Source organism: Dipodomys ordii, unplaced genomic scaffold, assembly GCF_000151885.1.
Source record: "Dipodomys ordii isolate 6190 unplaced genomic scaffold, Dord_2.0 Scaffold98, whole genome shotgun sequence".
NCBI classification, from domain to species: Eukaryota; Metazoa; Chordata; class Mammalia; order Rodentia; family Heteromyidae; genus Dipodomys; species Dipodomys ordii.
The window spans coordinates 3,132,016-3,150,517 of NW_012267314.1; the positions used below are offsets into that span (position 1 = coordinate 3,132,016).

The following is an 18,502-nucleotide window of genomic DNA, read 5'->3' on the forward strand; positions in this document are numbered from 1 at the left end:
GAGAATACGCCACACCCGCCCATGCTATCCACAACTTACAGGATTGCTCGATGTCTTCTCAGAAGTTATCTGATGATGTCTTTAGGGCTTTTCAATCTGGTTAGGAAAGACTGTTGATGTAGAAATCTTTCACTGAAACGCTGCCTAACTCAAGGTTATGGGACTATTTATCTCAGTAGGAGTATATCTGCTGATGTTTTTGTTCATGAGGATGGCTGCCTACACTGAAAAACTCCGTCATAAAACTGCTTGCTTTCATTACCCTAAGGAGATTTATTTAGGACTCTGGATTGCATCTCATAGTTCTGCTTTATGATAAAATCAAACTGTGATTGCTATGGCTTATACTCAGAACCTGCTCTTCTCATTCTTGAACCGACGATTTGGATCTACCCCATGGGCACTGTGACTGATCTATCTGTTCCTTTGCCTTTCTTCAGATTCATAGTTCAATAGCTAAGAGCTCAATCTGTGGTCCGTAGTTGTTAAGTATTTGTAATGCAAGGATTTGCTGTTTGGCCACTGACCTTATTACTGGTTCTACCTTACTTTCTCCTGGCCTAACTTCATACCCACTTTTTAAAAATAAAATTATTGTTAAGGTGATGTGCAAAGGAGGTTAAAGTTACACAAGTAAGGTAGTGATTACATTTCTTGTCTAACTTGTTACCCTTCCCTCATTTTTCTCCCTCTTTCCCTACCTCCCCAATCCCTGCCCCCAAGTTATACAGATCATTTCCAACATGTTGTCTTGTAAGTATTGAGGTTGCATAGGTTTCTCTTTGTCCTTTGTCCCACCATTTCATTGATCCCCTTTCCTTCCCTGTATGACCATATCTAGAAATCTTAAAAAAAAACATGGTATAACAATACAAAAATAAAAGGTAGAATCAAGGAGGAAAAAGAAGAGAGAAATGATTTTAACAATTCCATTTTCCTTTGCATCCAATTTTTTCCAAGTAAGCCATAAATATTTGAAGCTTTGTTCTTTTAATGTCCTATGAGATATTAGAAAATTTAGAATGAGACAGAAAATGTGATGAAAATTATTTTAGCAATTCATGTGATTTGTTGACGGTTACAGACTGTTAATCGCTAAAACTAGTTTCCCTCTGCCTCTTTCCTTTTCTCCTTCCCCTGCCATTCTCCCATTTGTCTTCCTCCTCCTCTCACCTTCCTTTGATTCCGGGGATCAAACCTAAGGCCTTCCACCATTTATAAGCACTCTACCACTGAATTATGTTCTTAGTCTAGCATTTGCCAAAACTCCTTAACCTTAGGATGAAAGAATACTCAAAACAAGACTATTCTCTACCTCTATGTAGTTATTTTGGTTACAACTAAGTATCAACATGCATGGGTGGAATCAAATGATAATATAAATAAAGTAATGGGACTGGCTCCATTTGGTTACAACAGTTCACAATAGACTCCAAAATTCACTAGCATGAAGCATGATCTAGAGAACATTCTCCTGTCAGTATTAGCACAAAATCAGGCAGCATCTACTATGACATATTCAGAGAGTAGTATCTTTAACTCCTGCCAGTATGCATTGCCATTTTTTTCTGAGGTAGGTTTTCATTATATAGCTCAGGCTGGCCTCAAATTTGCAAGCTTCCGGTCCAACCTCTCCGAACGGGGATTTCAGTTATGTGCTACCACACTGGGCCCACTGATTTCTTAATATAGGCTCAGCAACCCAAGCCATGACATACAGTGTTTAGAACCTTAAAATAAAGGCAAGATTTTCCTCAAGTTCTTTTACAATGTTCCCTACGCCCCATTCACACTCGACACTTCTCTCTTGGCTGCCTCTTAAAATTCTGCGCTCCACTCCAATCGCTTGCATGTCTCCCTGATGCCTTCTCCTCGCATTAGACATAGCTCAGTCTCTTATGTGCCACAAGAATATTAGAGATAAATTTCCTTTGTACAATCGTCTCTCAGCAGCATTACCTCATAACCTTGCCTAATCGAATTAAGCATCCGTGGATTGCAGATCTGGCATATGTTGTTTTATTTTCTTAAAAAAACAAATGTCCAGTAAATGCAGTTTTCAGTTTACACTTATGAAGTCAAAATGTCAAGATGACTCAAAAGCAATACATTAAATTGCAAGTGAACTTTACAGATTTGATTTGGCCAAGATAGCACAAGATTCGATGAGACGGTGTGTCTACAATATGCCTGAGTGAGCAATCAAAGATCATTCAGGAAGATAACGTCAAAGGCCAGACTCAGACCACTTATGCAAAAACCTTAGGGTAGAATTAACTCAATAGAATGAAAATGTTCTCCTAAAAAAATGTCAAAGCACTTGCATACCACCTAACGTATTGACTTACAAGGTTTTAAGCTAAGCCTAGCGTCCACATATCAGAGAAAGCATGTATCCTTTGCTCTCTGGCTCTTACTCAGTGCACTTGGGTGGCATGCAAGTGTATACAAATGTATGAACTGAAATACAGTAGAGTCAAATAAACACCAGGAATCAGGCACTTAAAAGGGATGAGGAAGAGTCAAGGGGAAAGTGGTAGATGAAAGAAGAGAAGAGGGGAGAATGCATTCAAGAATCCACTGTATAGTCTACAAAATTAAGAAGAGTGGGGGAAGGGGTGTTGCTGGGAGACAGGAGGGAGAAGGATGAAAGGGATAGCGTCGATCAAGATGAGTTTTATTCGTAAACCACTTGGTGAAATGACGCCTCCTTTGTATAGCTACTTAAATGATAATTACAAATGTTCAGACATGTGGAAAACGTGACTGACGGTCTCCTCAAAAGAAGAATTCCCTTGGGGCTGGGAATGTGCTCAGTGGTAGAGCACTTGCCTCACATGCATGAGGCCCTGGGTTCGATTCCTCAGCACCGCATAAGCAGAAAAGGCCAGAAGTGGTGCTATGGCTCAAGTGGTAGAGCGCTAGCCTTGAGCTGAACAGCTGAGGCGCAGCGCCCAGGCCCAGAGTTCAAACTCCACAATCCACAGAAAGAAAAGAAAGAAGGAAGGAAGGAAGGAAGGAAGGAAGGAAGGAAGGAAGGAAGGAAGGAAGGAAGGAAGGAAGGAAGGAAGAAAGAGTGGCAGACAGATTTGGCTCAAGTGGTAGAACACTTGATTTAGCAAACTCAAGGCCTTGAATTCAAACCAATAAAAGAGCCAGTGGATGTGCTGCTGATGCACCTTCACTTTTCCAGTCCTGTGGAAATTAAAACGTTGCACAACACAAGAGGCAGTTACCCCAGAGAGGTGATGGTGAGCTTGATGAACTTTAGCCTTCTATCCTCAGCCCCACACCCTGCCAGCTACAGAGTAGCTTTGAAAAAGCTGTCAGCTTCTGCATGCATGGAAATATTACAATGAAAAGCCTTTGTGTGGTTAATTTATGCTAAGAAAATAATGTAACATTAGCATGCTTCACATCACAAATCTGTTTAAAAAAGAAAAATAAACCCAGCTACCTAACAACCAGGACAGAAGTTAAAATGGGCCAGAAAGTCTCAAGAAGACCACACCCCAGACAGCAGCAGTTTGAAACCCCTTTGTAAGGCTAGTCTTCATAGAATTCCATTCAGAGCTTACTCTGTGAAACTCACTTTTCCCAAGGCATTTGTTAGAAAAAAAAATCAATTGTAATTGTTTATTTTATGGTTTCCTAATGCAGAGATACCATGTGGACTAAAGAGAGACTGACCAAGTGTTTATAGGATACTTAAACACCCCCCACACACATGCTCTCTGTCTCTGTCTCTCTCTGTCTCTCTGTCTCTGTCTCTGTCTGTCTGTCTCTCTCTCACACACACACACACACACACACACACAAGAAGGAGCTGTAAAGACACTAATGGCTCTCCTAGAGCTCACCCTGAGATGCTACCAGAAGCATTCTGTCCTAGCCTCCCCCGGTCTGCGATTGCAGGCGTTCCCTGGCTCTTAGCTGTACCATTCTGGCCTTCAATCTCCACACCGCTTCTCTACATCGCTGGCTTTCTCTTTTTTATAATTTTATTTTATTGTAAGGTGCTGTACAGAGGGATTAGTCACATGAGTAAGGTAATGAGTGCATTCTTACCCCTCCTTTGTGGTTCTCCCACTATCCCTTCCTACCCCACCTCCACACCTCCTCCCCCCCAAAAGTTGTAAAGTAGCAGGGTATAAAATTAACCGTCAAAAATCATTGGCTTTCCTATATTCTAATAATGAGAAGAGCGCGACTGAAATCAGAAAAGCAACTCCTTTTGTAATTGCCCCACAAAAAATAAAATACCTAGGAATTAACCAAAGAAGTGAAGGACCTCTGCGATGAAAACTTTAAAAACCTGAAAAAGGAAATTAAAGCAGAACTAAGGAAGTGGAAAAACCTCCCATGCTCCTGGATTGGGAGGATTAACATCAGGAAAATGACAATACGGTCAAAGGCTATCTTTTTGTTGTTGTTGTTTTGTGGTTGGTTGTGGGGCTTGAACTCTGGGCCTGGGCGCTGTCCTTCAGCTCTTCAGCCCAAGGCTAGCACTCTACCACTTGAGCCACAAAGCTACTTCTGGTTTTCTGGTGGTTTATTGGAGATAAGACTCTCACAAACTTTTCTGCCTGGGCTAACTCTGAAGCATGATCCTAAGATCGCAGCCTCCTGAGAAGCTAGGATTACATCACTGGCTTTCTTATAAGGTTATTTCCTGTATTTCCAGGACACAGATATCATCCAGGACCATCTCCCTATTTCAAAATCCTTAATTTAATTATGACCACACAGAACAATTTTTTTCTTGCTTTCATTTTTTTGGAAGTGCTTTAATTACTCAATAACTACACCATAGACCCACGCTGATAACACTTTAATTTTATTTGATAACGAACAACACGTTTTAAATGAAACAAAGACACCTTAAAAAGTCTCCAGTTTGGGCCTTGGTTTCACATTTCGCCCACAGCACACTATGTACAAGGTCGTTGTTTTCATTATTTTCTACCTCGGCTTGGGCAGCGGCCAGGCTGCCCGTCGCTGAAATGCACCAGAGGAATTCTGCTCTCACTTCCTTCCTTTGAAAAATGGAACACAGCTCTACAATTACAAGAATTTTACCCAATACAAATGGAAGGCAAAACAAATGATTTGCCTACTCTCTTTCTTTTGTCAGTGGTTGGGCTTGAACTTAGGGATCTAAGTGTAGTCCCTAAGCTTTATTGCCCAAGGCTAGCACTTACCACTTCGAGCCACAGCTCCACTTCGAGTTATTAAGTGGCTAATTAGAGGTAAGAGTCTCACAGCCTTTCTTGCTTGGGCTGGCTTTAAACCCCGATCCTCAGATCTCGGCCTCCTGAGTAGCTAGGATTACAGGCGTGAGCCACCAGGGCCCAGCTTATGATTTTCTTACTTCTCACACAAAATGTGAAGAATGCCAGGCAGGTTAAAATGAGCCCTCTGACTGAGTTAAAGCTGTCTTGAAATTTTACCTGGTTATATTACAACTTGTAAATGCCTTTTGGAAAACCCAACATTTAAATTGCTTATTTCATTAGCTATTATTTTTTAAATTGGTTTGCTTGTGTTCATCTTTTCTCTGTCCTTCTTTCTTACCCTACTTCCTTTGTTTTTTGCCAGTCCTGGGCTTGAACTCAGGGTCTAGGCATTGTCCCTGAGCTGCTTTTTACTCAAGGCTAGCACTCTATCATTTGAGTTAGAGCACCACTTCCGGCTTTTTCTGTGTATGTGGTACTGAGGAATCAAACCCAGGGCTTCATGCATGTGAGGCAAGCACTCTACCACTGAGCCACCTTCCTAGCCCACCTTACTTTCTTTTTTTCTTCCTTCCTTGGTAGATTTAATTAGTGAGTATCTTCCTAAGACATTATGAAGAATAATTCCTCTTGAGGAGCAATGGATAAAAATAACAAAGAAAACACCAGATGGTATGTCTCCTGTGTAAAAATTGTATGTTCTTAGCTGTGTGGAGATATCATGAGCTGTGACCACTGTGTTGTAAACACGAAAGTGAGTTCACTGAAAATCCCACGCTCTGCGGAACGCCGGGATAACAGCATAGGCTGTTTGTGTTCAGAATGAACACAAGCTTTCAGAAGGATTTCCAGGGAGTGTCTGTCTCACAGAGAAGGGGCAGCTTCTCAGCCCTGCCACTCATGCCTGCTGGCCTGCTTAGGGTGTGGTTGCTGGGTCTGTCCCCATGACCAGAAGCATTCTTCAGAGAGTCTTCAGATAAGCTGCGATTGAAATGTACAGAAAGGCAAACAAGGACTATGCTTGCTGACTAACATCTGCTCCTATGCTTGGTGACTAACGTTGGCTTCAAGGAGAAGACTTCTTCACGGTGATAGAGTTTGCTCAGTCCAGACCCAGGTTTGCAGGAGAAAACGGCCCCTGAAAGAACGCTTAAGCTTGATGCTAAATTCAAAATTTGTTTTGAGAGCACATAAATTTGTCACAACAATAACGTTAAGCCCAGAGTTATTAAATCTATAATGTGGGTATTTTGGGAAAAGTACAAAACGAGTCCATCTGGAAAAGCAAAGTATGTGTCAAAACGGAACCATCCTATGACATCACCAAGATCTCCTATGACATCACTGAGATACCCCCTGATGCCACCAGGGCATCCTGTGATGTCATCAAACCACCCTATGATGTCACCCGGCCATCCTATGACATCACTGGAAGTTTGACTTTCTTTGCTGGACTCACACTCTTTGTATACTGAGTGGAACTGAGGGACTTAAGAACTTTCTGGGTTCTGTCATTTTGTGTACATAGAAATCTATTTTTAAAAATCCAAAGCTCATGCCTGTGATCCTAGCTACCTGGGAAGGCTGAGATCTGAGGATTGCGGTTCAAAGCCAGCCAGGACATGAAAGTCCATGAGACTTTTATCTCCAATAAACCACCAGAAAACCAGAAGTGGTGCTGTGGCTCAAGTGGTAGAGCGTTCGCCTTGAGCTGAAGAGCTGAGGGACCGCGCCCAGGCCCAGAGTTCAAGCCCCACGACTGACCAAAAAAAAAAAAAATCCAAGATTGTAAAATTCCAATATGAGTCACTTGTAATCCTAAAGAAAATGAAATGGACAATCCTTAGATACTTTTTTAAAGTGTCAAAGTGACTTTTGTTCTTTATGACCATATTGGAATGGGAACAAGGATTGTAAACCACTAATATCTAAGTTTCTATTTTCATCGAAGACACACACATCACAACTGATCCATAGATAACGATCACATCTTCAGTAAGGGTCACATGGAAGGAACACTCATAACAAAACAGTTTGAGAAAATGATGCTTTGGTGTGAGAATTACTCACGGTGGGGGGAGGAGGGAAAACTGTGTTCAAAGGAAATGTGTCTTACACTGTATGCCCAGTTGTCACAGGCATATTCAGTCTATTGATGATTTCCTTTCAATAACAAAGAAAGCATGACAGAAATCTATCTACACAGCCCCCCCCTCCACCCTCAGGAGTCTGGAAAGGCCTTGATGATGGACTCATAGGCGGGTGGGGGTGGGGCGGACAGGCCAAGTCTGAGACTGTGGCTGGACCAGCGGAAGTCAGGCCGGCTGGGGCTGTGGGCTGTGGGGCTGGAGGTGGAGGCAGAGGCTGCAGGCAGGGTCATCAGCTGGCTCTCCGTTTCCACAGGAAGTGGGGGGCACTGCAGAAATGGGTGGAAGGTGGAGGCTCTGAAGCTTGACTTTCTCGGGAAGGAATTGGCCAGCTCCAGAGACGCTTGTCTCTGGAAAGTGAGGCTGGCCAGGCTGAGATTGCTTCTTCGTTCACAGCCACTGTGGCGGTAAAAGCCAGTCCTGTTGAGACCGTGGCTGTAGGAGGACCGCGATCGCCTGTTTGAACTCCACTGTGAGATGGGGGCGCTGGCTCTTCTTCGGGACAGGCAAACGAACAGCGCCCAAATTAATCCTCCCATGACAAGCCCGATGGCCATGGATACGGTGAAGGAGATGATAAGGTCCTCTGAAATAAAGGAAACAGAAGACTAAATCGACTTTGCAATAGATATTCAATGAAACAACGAGACAGGGCATGAACTAGCCAGTGATGACACATAGGAAGAATTAGGGAAGGAAGCAATGGTGCTCAGTAGGCAGGAGCAAAGGCAAGTTGAAGATGTCTCCCCTTGGCCAGAGACGCGCGTACCATAACCTCATTTGCTGTGGCATCCCAGGCTGCTGGCGCTATTTTGTCATTTTTAAGAAATAAGAACCAGCCAGGTGCTGGTGGCTTGTGCCTGTAAGTCTAGCTACTCAAGAATCTGAGATCTGAGGATCACAATTTGAAGCCAGCCAGACTAGACAGATTAGAGAAATGCTTATCTCCAATTAACCAGCAAAAAGTTGGAAGTGGGGTTGTGTCTCAAGTGATAGAGCACCATCCTTGAAAAAAAATTTTAAAAAAATCTAAGGGAGAACACAAGGTCCTGGAGTTGAAAGAAAAAGGAAGGAAGGAAGGAAGAAAGAAAAAAGAAAGAAAGAAAGAAAGAAAGAAAGAAAGAAAGAAAGAAAGAAAGAAAGAAAGAAAGAAAGAAAGAAAGAAAGAAAGGAAAGAAAGAAAAGAGGGAAGAATACTCATGCTGATGTCTGGCTTGAGCTCATCAGTTATTCTCACAGAGCTGCAAATGTCCTTCAGATCATTTCCTCTTGAATTATGATTGTACTCTAGGTGCCAAGTCGATAAGGAGCTTGGTCCATGCTCTGGCTTCCCTCTTCCTCCTCTGTCATCAGACACAGGTCTCCGCGATGCCTCACTTCCTGCGCCCGCCTGAGCTAGGGACCATCTGCAGAGATGACTGATTGATGGCCATTTCCTGAGCTCCCAGACCCTCACGTGAATCTGGGACATCATGGCCTTTCTTGCTCTCCAAATTCTGGCTCTTGCTGCTGTCATGCCCATGTTATGATAATGAAATTCCTTCCACAAGGTCACTAGTCCATACCAGAATCCTTCAATTCATGGAAATTGTATTTGTTCAGACTTCCTGTCCTGGAGAATGTGTGTGTGTGTGTGTGTGTGTGTGTGTGTGTGTGTGTGTGTGGTGTACCATCCCTAAAATGGACATGCTAACTTCTTATAGCCTTGAGAAATTAGAAGCATATTCTTGAATAAAATGGAGCAGGTAGCTGAGCCACTACTTTGCACTGCAAACCTCTCTGGATATAAGACATCTCCAACCTCACCCTCTACTATATTTCTCCACCATCCACCCATGATCTAACCCACAAACCAAGCTGGGTTTCTGCCAATTTCAAAGCCTAGCATTCTCTCTAGATCTCTGTGGTATGCCCACATTTTTTCCCCTGGGTGTAATTGTTTTGTGTGGTAATGAGGTTTGAACTCAGGGACTCCTGTTTGCTAGGCGATCACTCTAGCATTTGAGCCACGCCTCCAAGCCCTGCTTTAGTTTGCTTTTAGATAAGATCTCACACTTTTGCCCAGGCCCTCCTCAGCAGCTGGAATGACAGGTGTGCACCCCGAGGGCCAGCGCTCTGTATACAGTTTTTAAACTTTGTCCAGAAGCTTCCTTCTTCACGATCCACTCAAAATACCTCCTCTTCAATAAAGACCATGAAATTTCTCAGGTCTGTGTGACGTAGACAGGTGAGCTATCGGTTTAATTGTGTGTGTGGAGATTCTATATTGAAATTGCTATGATGTGGAAATTAAATGATGAACGTTATAAGACTATAACCCTCTGAATCTTGGTGGGCAACGTGACTCACTTTGAACAATTGGAGACAAGGGAAATGGAGCCTCATAAATCCAGGCCTAAGAAACTTTCAGCCCCTACCCTTGTCCTTGAGAGCCATCTATTAGTCAGCATGGGAATAGGCCTCAGCTAGCCTGTTAGACTTGAGATCATGGCCTACTCTATTGCTTTGCTATCTGACTGTGAGGTAGGAGTAAAGACTAGCAGAAAATTCACCAGGCTGCATGAGATTGAAACGAGCTTTCTGGAGGAGAAACTTGTGTTAGTTGCCCAACAAAGTGTTTAAAGCTATGATAGTCCCTTCCTTTGGTGGCTTCCTTTGAAACTCTCAACTGTTTCCTGACAAACATATTTTCAAGATCAATATCAGCAGTGGGATGACACCCAGAATACACTTCAGGAAAAAGTTTAGGAACTGTTGCAATATATAATCAAGGGAAAATAATGTTTTGCATACTCAAATAGTTGAGAAAAATGAACAAAGGTAACAAAAGTACGTCGAATGAGCATATGTTTACCTGTTAGAGTATGGTTTTGTTTCCAAAATGCGTTAAGAAAACTACTGTAATATCAGAACTGCAGTAAGTATATTCATATTATTTTTTCCCTTTGTTTTTGGTGGTGCTCTTTTGCTCTTGGTTAGACTGGTACAGTGCCACCCGAACCCCTGAGCCCCGTGCGCCCGCCCTTGTTCATCCACCTGTTTGGGGGGATGAGGTTTCACTCTTTGCCTGGGCTCTGACCTGGACTACAATGCACCTAATACACACTTCCTGCTCTCTGTGAGCTGACAGACACAAAACACCATGCCCCACTATTGTTGAGAAGTTGTCTTTTGAGCTTTGGGTCTGGACTGGCCTTCCAGTTTTATGAGCAAGAAGATTATTTTTGTGACCCTAAAACCAGAGCAATCCTTCCAGGAGAGCAATTTGGCAATGAATCTATTTAAATGAATCCTTATCTACGGCCCTCATTTTGAGACCTCTAGGTATTGTTGATGCTCAAAGTTGGTGGTGGAGGGGAACTCCATATAGCATTATATAGATATCTAAAATGACTAACCACGTTGAGATATTTTTAAGAATCATGAAAATAATAATATGCACATCAATACTGAACAGCTGAGCCAGGAGCCAGTGGCTCATGCCTGTAGTTTGAACTAAACTACCCAGGAGGCTGAGATCTGAGGATCCCAATTAGAACCCGCCCAAGAAGAAGAGTCTGCGAGACTCTTACCTTCATTTAATTAGCGAACAGCCAGAAGTGGAGATATCATTCAAATGCCAGAGCACCAACCTTGAGCGGAAAAAGCTAAGGGACAGTGCTTAGCACTGAGTCCCAGTACCCTTGCCCCGCCCCAGACAAAATAATAAACCATTGAACATTTGAACACATGCAAACCAGGGTCAGATGAAGTCATAAAAGTAGCATAGGGCAATACTGTGCCTCTGACATGTGGATTTTCTTCATCAGTTCAATTGGGTATTCATATCATAGAAACTACTTTCTAACCCAAGAGTAAATCAAACTTGTATTTTAGAAACCATTGTACTAAGTCTTATAACTTAGATCTCCATGCAGAATTTTTTAAATAGTCTCAAATGATAATGCTGACAAAGAACTTCAAGGATTGCCTAAGATAAATGGTGGAAAAAAAAAAAACCCAAAACCCTCCGGTTATTTCTTGAGCTTGCTTAAACCCAGACAGTGAAAATAACATGCAGAAACTCAATCACAGAAATGTCAAGTAACAAAACGAAAGTACAGCCCTATTCCATGGTAACCTCGCATATGTAATTCGTTATTCAGTAGAATTAATGTTTTCTCTGACCTACCTATACTACAGAATTCAGAAAATATGTATGACAGTGGTATTTATTGGTCATACTCCATCTTTTTCATGTACATGATTTCATTCTCGCTGGTTTTGGATAACAAGTTTCAGGAGCCTTTATTTAAATCTAGTAGGGGATAAACTGTACTCTCCTGAAATAAAGATCGTGGCAGAATTTTGTATGCCTTATTTTTCACTCATGGCTGCCACTGTACCACTGGAGTCTCCCCTCCATTTTGGCTTTTTGATGGTTAACTAGAGATAAGTGTCTCAAGGATTTGCCTGCCCCAAATATATCAAACCCAGTTCTCAAATCTCAGCCTCTTGAGTAGCTAAGCTTAAGGGCATGAGCCATCAGCACCTTGATATGCTTTCTTATTTCTCAGCCAACCTAATGGAAGAAAACGGAGCATGTGTTTACTTCTTACAATTGTAATAGAAGGCAATGAATAAGAGTACTAATTTCTTATAAATGTAATTTTCCCTTTAGAGGCCAAATGATCAAATTAACACATTAATATGACATTCCATATAAATAAAGCATCATTATTCTGAATTGTAATTTGTGACAATACAAGTAGCATACGCTTGGCACTCAAGTCCTCAGTGAATTCTGGCTGTGGGGTGCGTAACTTATCCAAATCATTTGTCCCTTGCTCTATTAATAATAACAGCTACTATAGTGTCTTACAAGTCTCAGATCCAAACCCGGGGCATTGTTAGTGTAACTACCTCCAATTCCAGCAAATGGTACTAAAATTTAGTAAAGGTCCCCCTCTAGTGGCCTATAGTTGTCATTGCAAACATCTGAAAGTGACATTATCAGAGACAATTGAATGGAACATTGATTAAAACATTCAAAACCCTTTGCAATGAAAAGAACCTTCAGGGCAGCTTTGACTGAACTAGTCTGTGCAGTCCTCAGTAAGTTAGTGAATGTGATAGTTCAGGCAATGGAAAGAGATTTGGTGATATTTACACACTAATATTTAGGACGCATAAATTTGATTCATTACAAATAGTTAAGTAGTCAAAGACCTAAGTATTTTTGATGAAGCATGCTGAGGTTATCTGCTGGAATATCTGATGGGATGTATTTTCACACACCCACACAAACTAAACAAAACAGAATCCAGCATCTTCTCACTGTCTGCGATTTCTCTGGTCCAAGGGATCACCATCAGTTTCTGGAATATTCCAAGTGTCTGCCAACAGCTTTCTGTTTCCATCCTTGTTGCCTCTTCCATTACCAACTACACTGCTGTCGATACAGCAGCGGTCTGATGTCAGAGGTCAAAGTGTTAGTGGAGATAGATCACCCTTAGGTTCTGAGGTCTCCCCTTCCCCGAGTGAAGGTTCACTAAATATGGCTCCATGAGGAGTGGGTTGAGCTCATCTCTTCCAGGCTCTGTGGGTCGCTCTGGTCCACTCTCCCTCTACCCTCCCTCCGCCTGCCCTTCCTTAAACACCCTGCTGAGCTCCTGAGAGTGGGCTTTACCCTGGTTGTGATATGTTCCTGAAAATAGTTCTGCAGTGATCCACAAGGCTAAAAGTCAGGTTTCCATTCCTAATCTAACCTCCACTGTATGAAAATGACAGCCTGCCCTGGCTCTTACGCCTAAATGCCACTATTGATGTTTTTTTCTTTGTTGCTTGGTTATTGAAGGTAGATGCATTCATTTATATATAGATATATGTATATCTATACATGAATGAATGGGTCTATATATATGAGTCTATATATCTATATGTATAGATAGATAAATAGATAGAGATAGATATAAAGAAGTAAATGGCTGAGATCTGAAGATGAAGGTTTGAAGCCAGTTAGGCCAGGAAAACTCGCGAGACTCACATCTCCAACTAACTACCAAATGCCAGACATGGAGCTGCAGCTCAAGTGGTAGAGTGCTAGCCTTGAGCAAAAAACCTCAGAGATAGTACCCAGGTCCTGAGTTCAAGCTCCAGGACTGGCACCAAAAAAAAAAAAAGAGAAGTAAATGAGATGCATAGACATGATAGGTCATAATTATGACTTGTGTTTGGAATAGTTAGAAAAGCTTTGTGAAAGAAATAAAATTTGAGATGTTTCTATGTTTAGAGAGAGGGTAACAAACAATGGGTTATAAAATTTGGGAAGTAGTTGTGAGTTTGGAAGTGACAAATTTGGAGTCTCATTAGCCAATAGTGTGGCAAGAAGAGGCTGGATTCTCAAGGAACAAGGTAACTCATCTGCCTGTTGTAGACTAGTCCCTGAGACCAAGTGCATAGCAGAAAGTTAAAGTATTTTCAAATTCTCTTTGATGTCACCAGAAACCTACCAAAATATGAAGTTGAGGGAGAAGAATCTAGCATAAAAATTTCCCATACCATAATCACGCCTAAAAAGAGTTTTAAAAATCTGAGTAGAGCTGTAGATAATCTCATCAGGTTTAGAAAACCAGTTTGAGTTCAGGGGCTGCTGTGTGGAGTCTCCCTTTTTGAGCTGCTGGCCAAGAGACAAACTTTTCAGCTTTTGTGGTTAAAGGTTCACAAAGAAATTTGCTTGTGAAAATAAGCAAGGTAGGGACATAACTATGATCTTATCCAGGGCAATACAGTAGAACACATTCAGCATGTCCTGGATGCAATAAAAATGACATCTGAAGAAATGGGAAAATGTGACTCATTCTTAATAGACAAGACCCATCCACAAAGCTAGTTATGACTGAGGTGTTAGAGTTCACAAAGGCATGAAAGCACCTCATGCTTCCATGCTAACTCAGTCAAATTAAACCTCTCAGAATGAATAGGAAGCAGGAAGGGGCGGGAGACAGCATGATTTGTCAGGACAGTCTTAGCTACTGCTGTGCCGATTGTACTGTAAGAGGCGTCCGTGGGGAACACAGGACGAGCAGCCCCCAAATAGATGAGAAATAACCTGTCACTACGTGTCAGCAGAACTTGATGAAGAGCCAAAGGTCCCCTTCCTCCAGTATCTGTGATTGACTATCTGTGATTGGCTATAGACTCTGTATCCTCCCACACTTCCTGTCCAGCCTTAGAGAAATGTCCTAAAAAGACAGGTGGAGAGGAGGTACCAACTGATCTGTAAGATACTGGGGCTGAATGAGGGCCCACTTTTGCACCAGCATTCAGAATCTTACAGAAATCTGCCTCTGGCCTGCCCACCTTTTCAACTCGATCGCTGGGATTTCCATAGGCAAGCTTCTAGGAGCTGTTCCAGCCCTCACTGTGTGGCTGAGGAATTCTGATTTCCATCGTTATTAATAACAACTCTCAGCTCCCTGACATTTGGGAGTAGTGCCTACTGTGTGTCACTAACCCCTGACACAGTGTCTAGTGTCAGCCAAGGCTTCGGAGTAAATTTCGAGCTGAATGAAGTCCAGTTCATGAGTGAAAAAAGTGAACGACTCAAGTGTGTCATTCTTAGAACTATAGGCCAATTTGGCACTTTTCTGTCTAGGAGGAAAGTTATTGGCTTCAGGACCATCTCAAAGTGATGTTTAATTCTTGTAAACATATTTTCATTCACAACGATGGATAATATGTGAAGGGCTTATATTTGCATATGGATGGACACATTATCACCTCCAAGAATATAATCCTCTTGAGACACTACTATTGCTCAGGGTTAAAGAAGTGAATAAATGCAAACTAAGATGCCATTCTCTTCTCCCAATTTTTCGTGTGTGCCAAGGAGAAAAACAAAACCAACCAATGAATGATAAGATAGTCCATAAGCATAAAATATGGGACTCTCCAGAACTACGGGGATAACTGAATGCAATGACACTGCTTCCTGTTTCGTGAGCATCAGGCACAGCAGAGATGGGGGGGGGCGGGGGCGGAGTTGTGCTGCCTGCTGTCTTGATGGGAAGATTCGTAGAGAAGGGATGAGCAGGAGACAGAGCCCCGGTGGGCAGTGCTGGGACAGAACGCACCAATGTGGTTACACTGGGGCCAGCTTGGCTGCCAGCTCTGGCAAGCAAGCGCCTTCCCTGTTGACAAGATAGTTGGCAAGTGTGGTTCTTAGGATCTTAGGCCTGTTTGGGAGCTTGCAGAAGTCTTATAGAACTTACAGGAAGCTTTAAAGCTACCAAGGCGCAAGTTATCAATTGTGATCATGAGCAGGCGTCAGCGTCTTACATTGTTAGCATTCATTAAATGAAGCCAAGTAAGTTAGACATGGACAAGAAATTGTATATATCCTGAATATGCTCCGGCTGAGAAGTTTCTACAGTTCCATATACATATTTTGATTGTCTAAGCCTTTTTTTAGCCTTATAATTCTAAGTGCCAAACAGACAGTGCACTATACAAGATTAAAAAAAAATATATATATATATGGCAGGAATCAGTGATCAAAATAAATATCGACCTAGGTAGAGAATGAGAATGGAAATGGAAAAGCTTGACCATTTGAATCTCAGGAAATACATTGACAAAAACTTTATATTTACTGTGTACGATATATGAGACAATACTGCATTTTATACACAATTTCTTCCATCTATTTTACTCAAATCAACATTTTATCCGCTCACCCTTTATGCATTGATTTTGATGCTTTTGAATACAGCTCTTTCCTTCTTAGTTTTATTATTCACATCTATTTTCACTAAATTCACATGCCAAGATAAATGACTATTAGGATCTATCCTTAATATCACTTCATTGTTATTGAGGAGTTGTGCAGCGGGTGACAATTCCATAAGTCAGGGAATGAATGAATACAAGTCTTCTTGGACAATGTCACCCCTTTATTTGCTTTCCCCTCATTTCCCTCTTGGATCTTTGCCCACATATTGCATATTTTTTACATAGTATATATTGAGTACCATGACTACAATAGCTTTCCCCTCCTCCCTCCATTCCTGTGACCCCTTCTTGCCCTCCCTAAGGGGACAAGAAATGCCCCAAACCAAAACAAACAGCAACGCTAACATGGGATGTTATTTCTAACACACAAAGCGTAAATTCCTTTCTAAGCACAGATTTACTTATTCACCTATCTGAATTTAAGCACCAGGGGAGGGGCCCTAACTAAGCACCTTCTTATACATTGAAGCTCTACTCATATTTTTATCTTTGTAAAATAAACTGTTTTCCTCTCAAGCCGGAAAGTTCATTTTGAATAGTTTGCAAGAGGCAATCCCACTTTTTGCATATTAGTTTTTGCATTATAAGTGACTTTAGTTTGTAGTAGATTATATAGTGACTTGCTTTACAATGATGAATTTAGGTGCATTCTACTTTTTAGCACATGTCTAGTATATTTTCTGTCTCCATAAATAAGAACAGCAAATAACACTTTTACAAATATATACTGAGACCACCACCCCCAGAATTCAAAAACATATTGTTGTTAGACATGTAAATAAAATAATAATCTCCAGTATTATCACAGCCATTCTCTATGATATGTAAACACAGACTCCTTTTTTTCCCACAGCTTCTACTATATACTTTTATTAAGACATTCATCAGCTCTTCAATCTGGAACTGAACAGAAATAGTTATTGCTGAGAAGAATTCATGAATTCCTCTTGGCTCATTTCTGTGGTCTGGGGACCCTGGACCAGCTACTCAGGCTCAGGGACGGGGGCAGCTCGGCACTTCTCACCTGAAGCACCCAAAACATCCCCTCCTCAGAGAGGTAGAAGTCTCGCATGGCTTTCTGATAGGATTCAAAACTCGCTTTGAACATGTAAATAGGGTTGTAGAGATCTCTATAATATCATTGCTTTCAACGGGACACAAATTGTCCCCTGGAGGAGCGTCGTGTATCAACTGCACCTCTGTCTTCCTTCCCTGGACCTCAGTCTGGGATGAGTAGTTGGGGGTTTCTCCTCAGCCTTGCAAACTCTGGACTAGTAGCTGTGACTCAATTCAGCCAAAATACGTGGCTCTCCTCTGGGTGACAGGCTTCCATGGTGAGCCATACAATGGCTCACAACTTGTCTAACTTCCTAACATTAATCCATGCCTTATATGTGTCATGATACTTTTAAAAATCACCTGAAGTATAGATTCACTATGTAGAACCACTTCAAAAGTAGAGGATAGCATTTGCCTTGTAAATTGTAAAACAAAACAGGACAGAACCTCCGAGATTATCTTGTTTCCATTAAATAAAACATAGGATCACAACTTTCAGACATTGAAATATAATTTTTCCCCTAAAGTTTTTAGGGGAAAAATTATATTGTCACATTCCAAATGCCAGTTATTTCTACCTTCTATTTCTTTTTATTCTGTGCTTCAGTCTCGTTATTGTCTAGCTATACTTTGTTGTCACACTAGCCAAAATCTCTATCCCAGATTCTTGTTAATGTTTCGAAAGGCCCACTCTAGCTACTTTATAGGAGTATATTTCTTGTAATAAATCTAGGAATACTATCAGTGATCGGTTTATAGCAAACAAAGCACCTCAGAGATTTTTTTTCAGTTCGTGTTAAGATATACAGCGCATTTCTCTGCATGTGACAGGTTAACATTCAAAGCAATTAAAGAAAACATCTTACCCCAAAAGTTTTCTGGCCACGGACTCCCTAAAATTGTCGTGTTATTAGCCATAGTCTCCACAAGCAAGAGAAGACAGAAAGCAAAGCCAGTGTGTCCAAAAGAAGCAGTCTGATTCTCTGCCGCTGTGGTTCAGCAACAGAAAAAAATAATTTTCACACAAGCCCTCATAGACTTGTGTTTGCATAAAAGGAAATAAGTGTATCATGTTTCCTGCTTTTATACTCAAATTAGCAACTGTTTTTCTTATCTTGGAATTCCACATGGTTCCTGAGACACAAAACAATTTCCTTCTCGTCATTTCCTCCACTCAGTTACCGAGTACCCTCCTCTCCTGCAGCATCCAAAGCTGTTTCAGGCCAAGAGATATTTCGTGGTGTCTTCCCAGCCCTGGTGCCATAGGGGGAAACTGCTAACCTTTCAGCT

The 18,502-nt window shown here is 41.6% G+C and overlaps 1 protein-coding gene across 1 annotated transcript; it reads right to left on the bottom strand.

The window, feature by feature from the left end:
* Nucleotides 1–7,005: 7,005 nt before the first annotated feature.
* Nucleotides 7,006–18,263, bottom strand: Myct1 (myc target 1). The gene is given in 4 exon segments (XM_013026959.1): nt 7,006–7,967; nt 18,079–18,147; nt 18,150–18,222; nt 18,225–18,263. Coding segments are annotated over 4 exon segments (693 nt in total). The 3' UTR covers nt 7,006–7,455.
* Between the last annotated feature and the right edge of the window lie 239 nt (nt 18,264–18,502).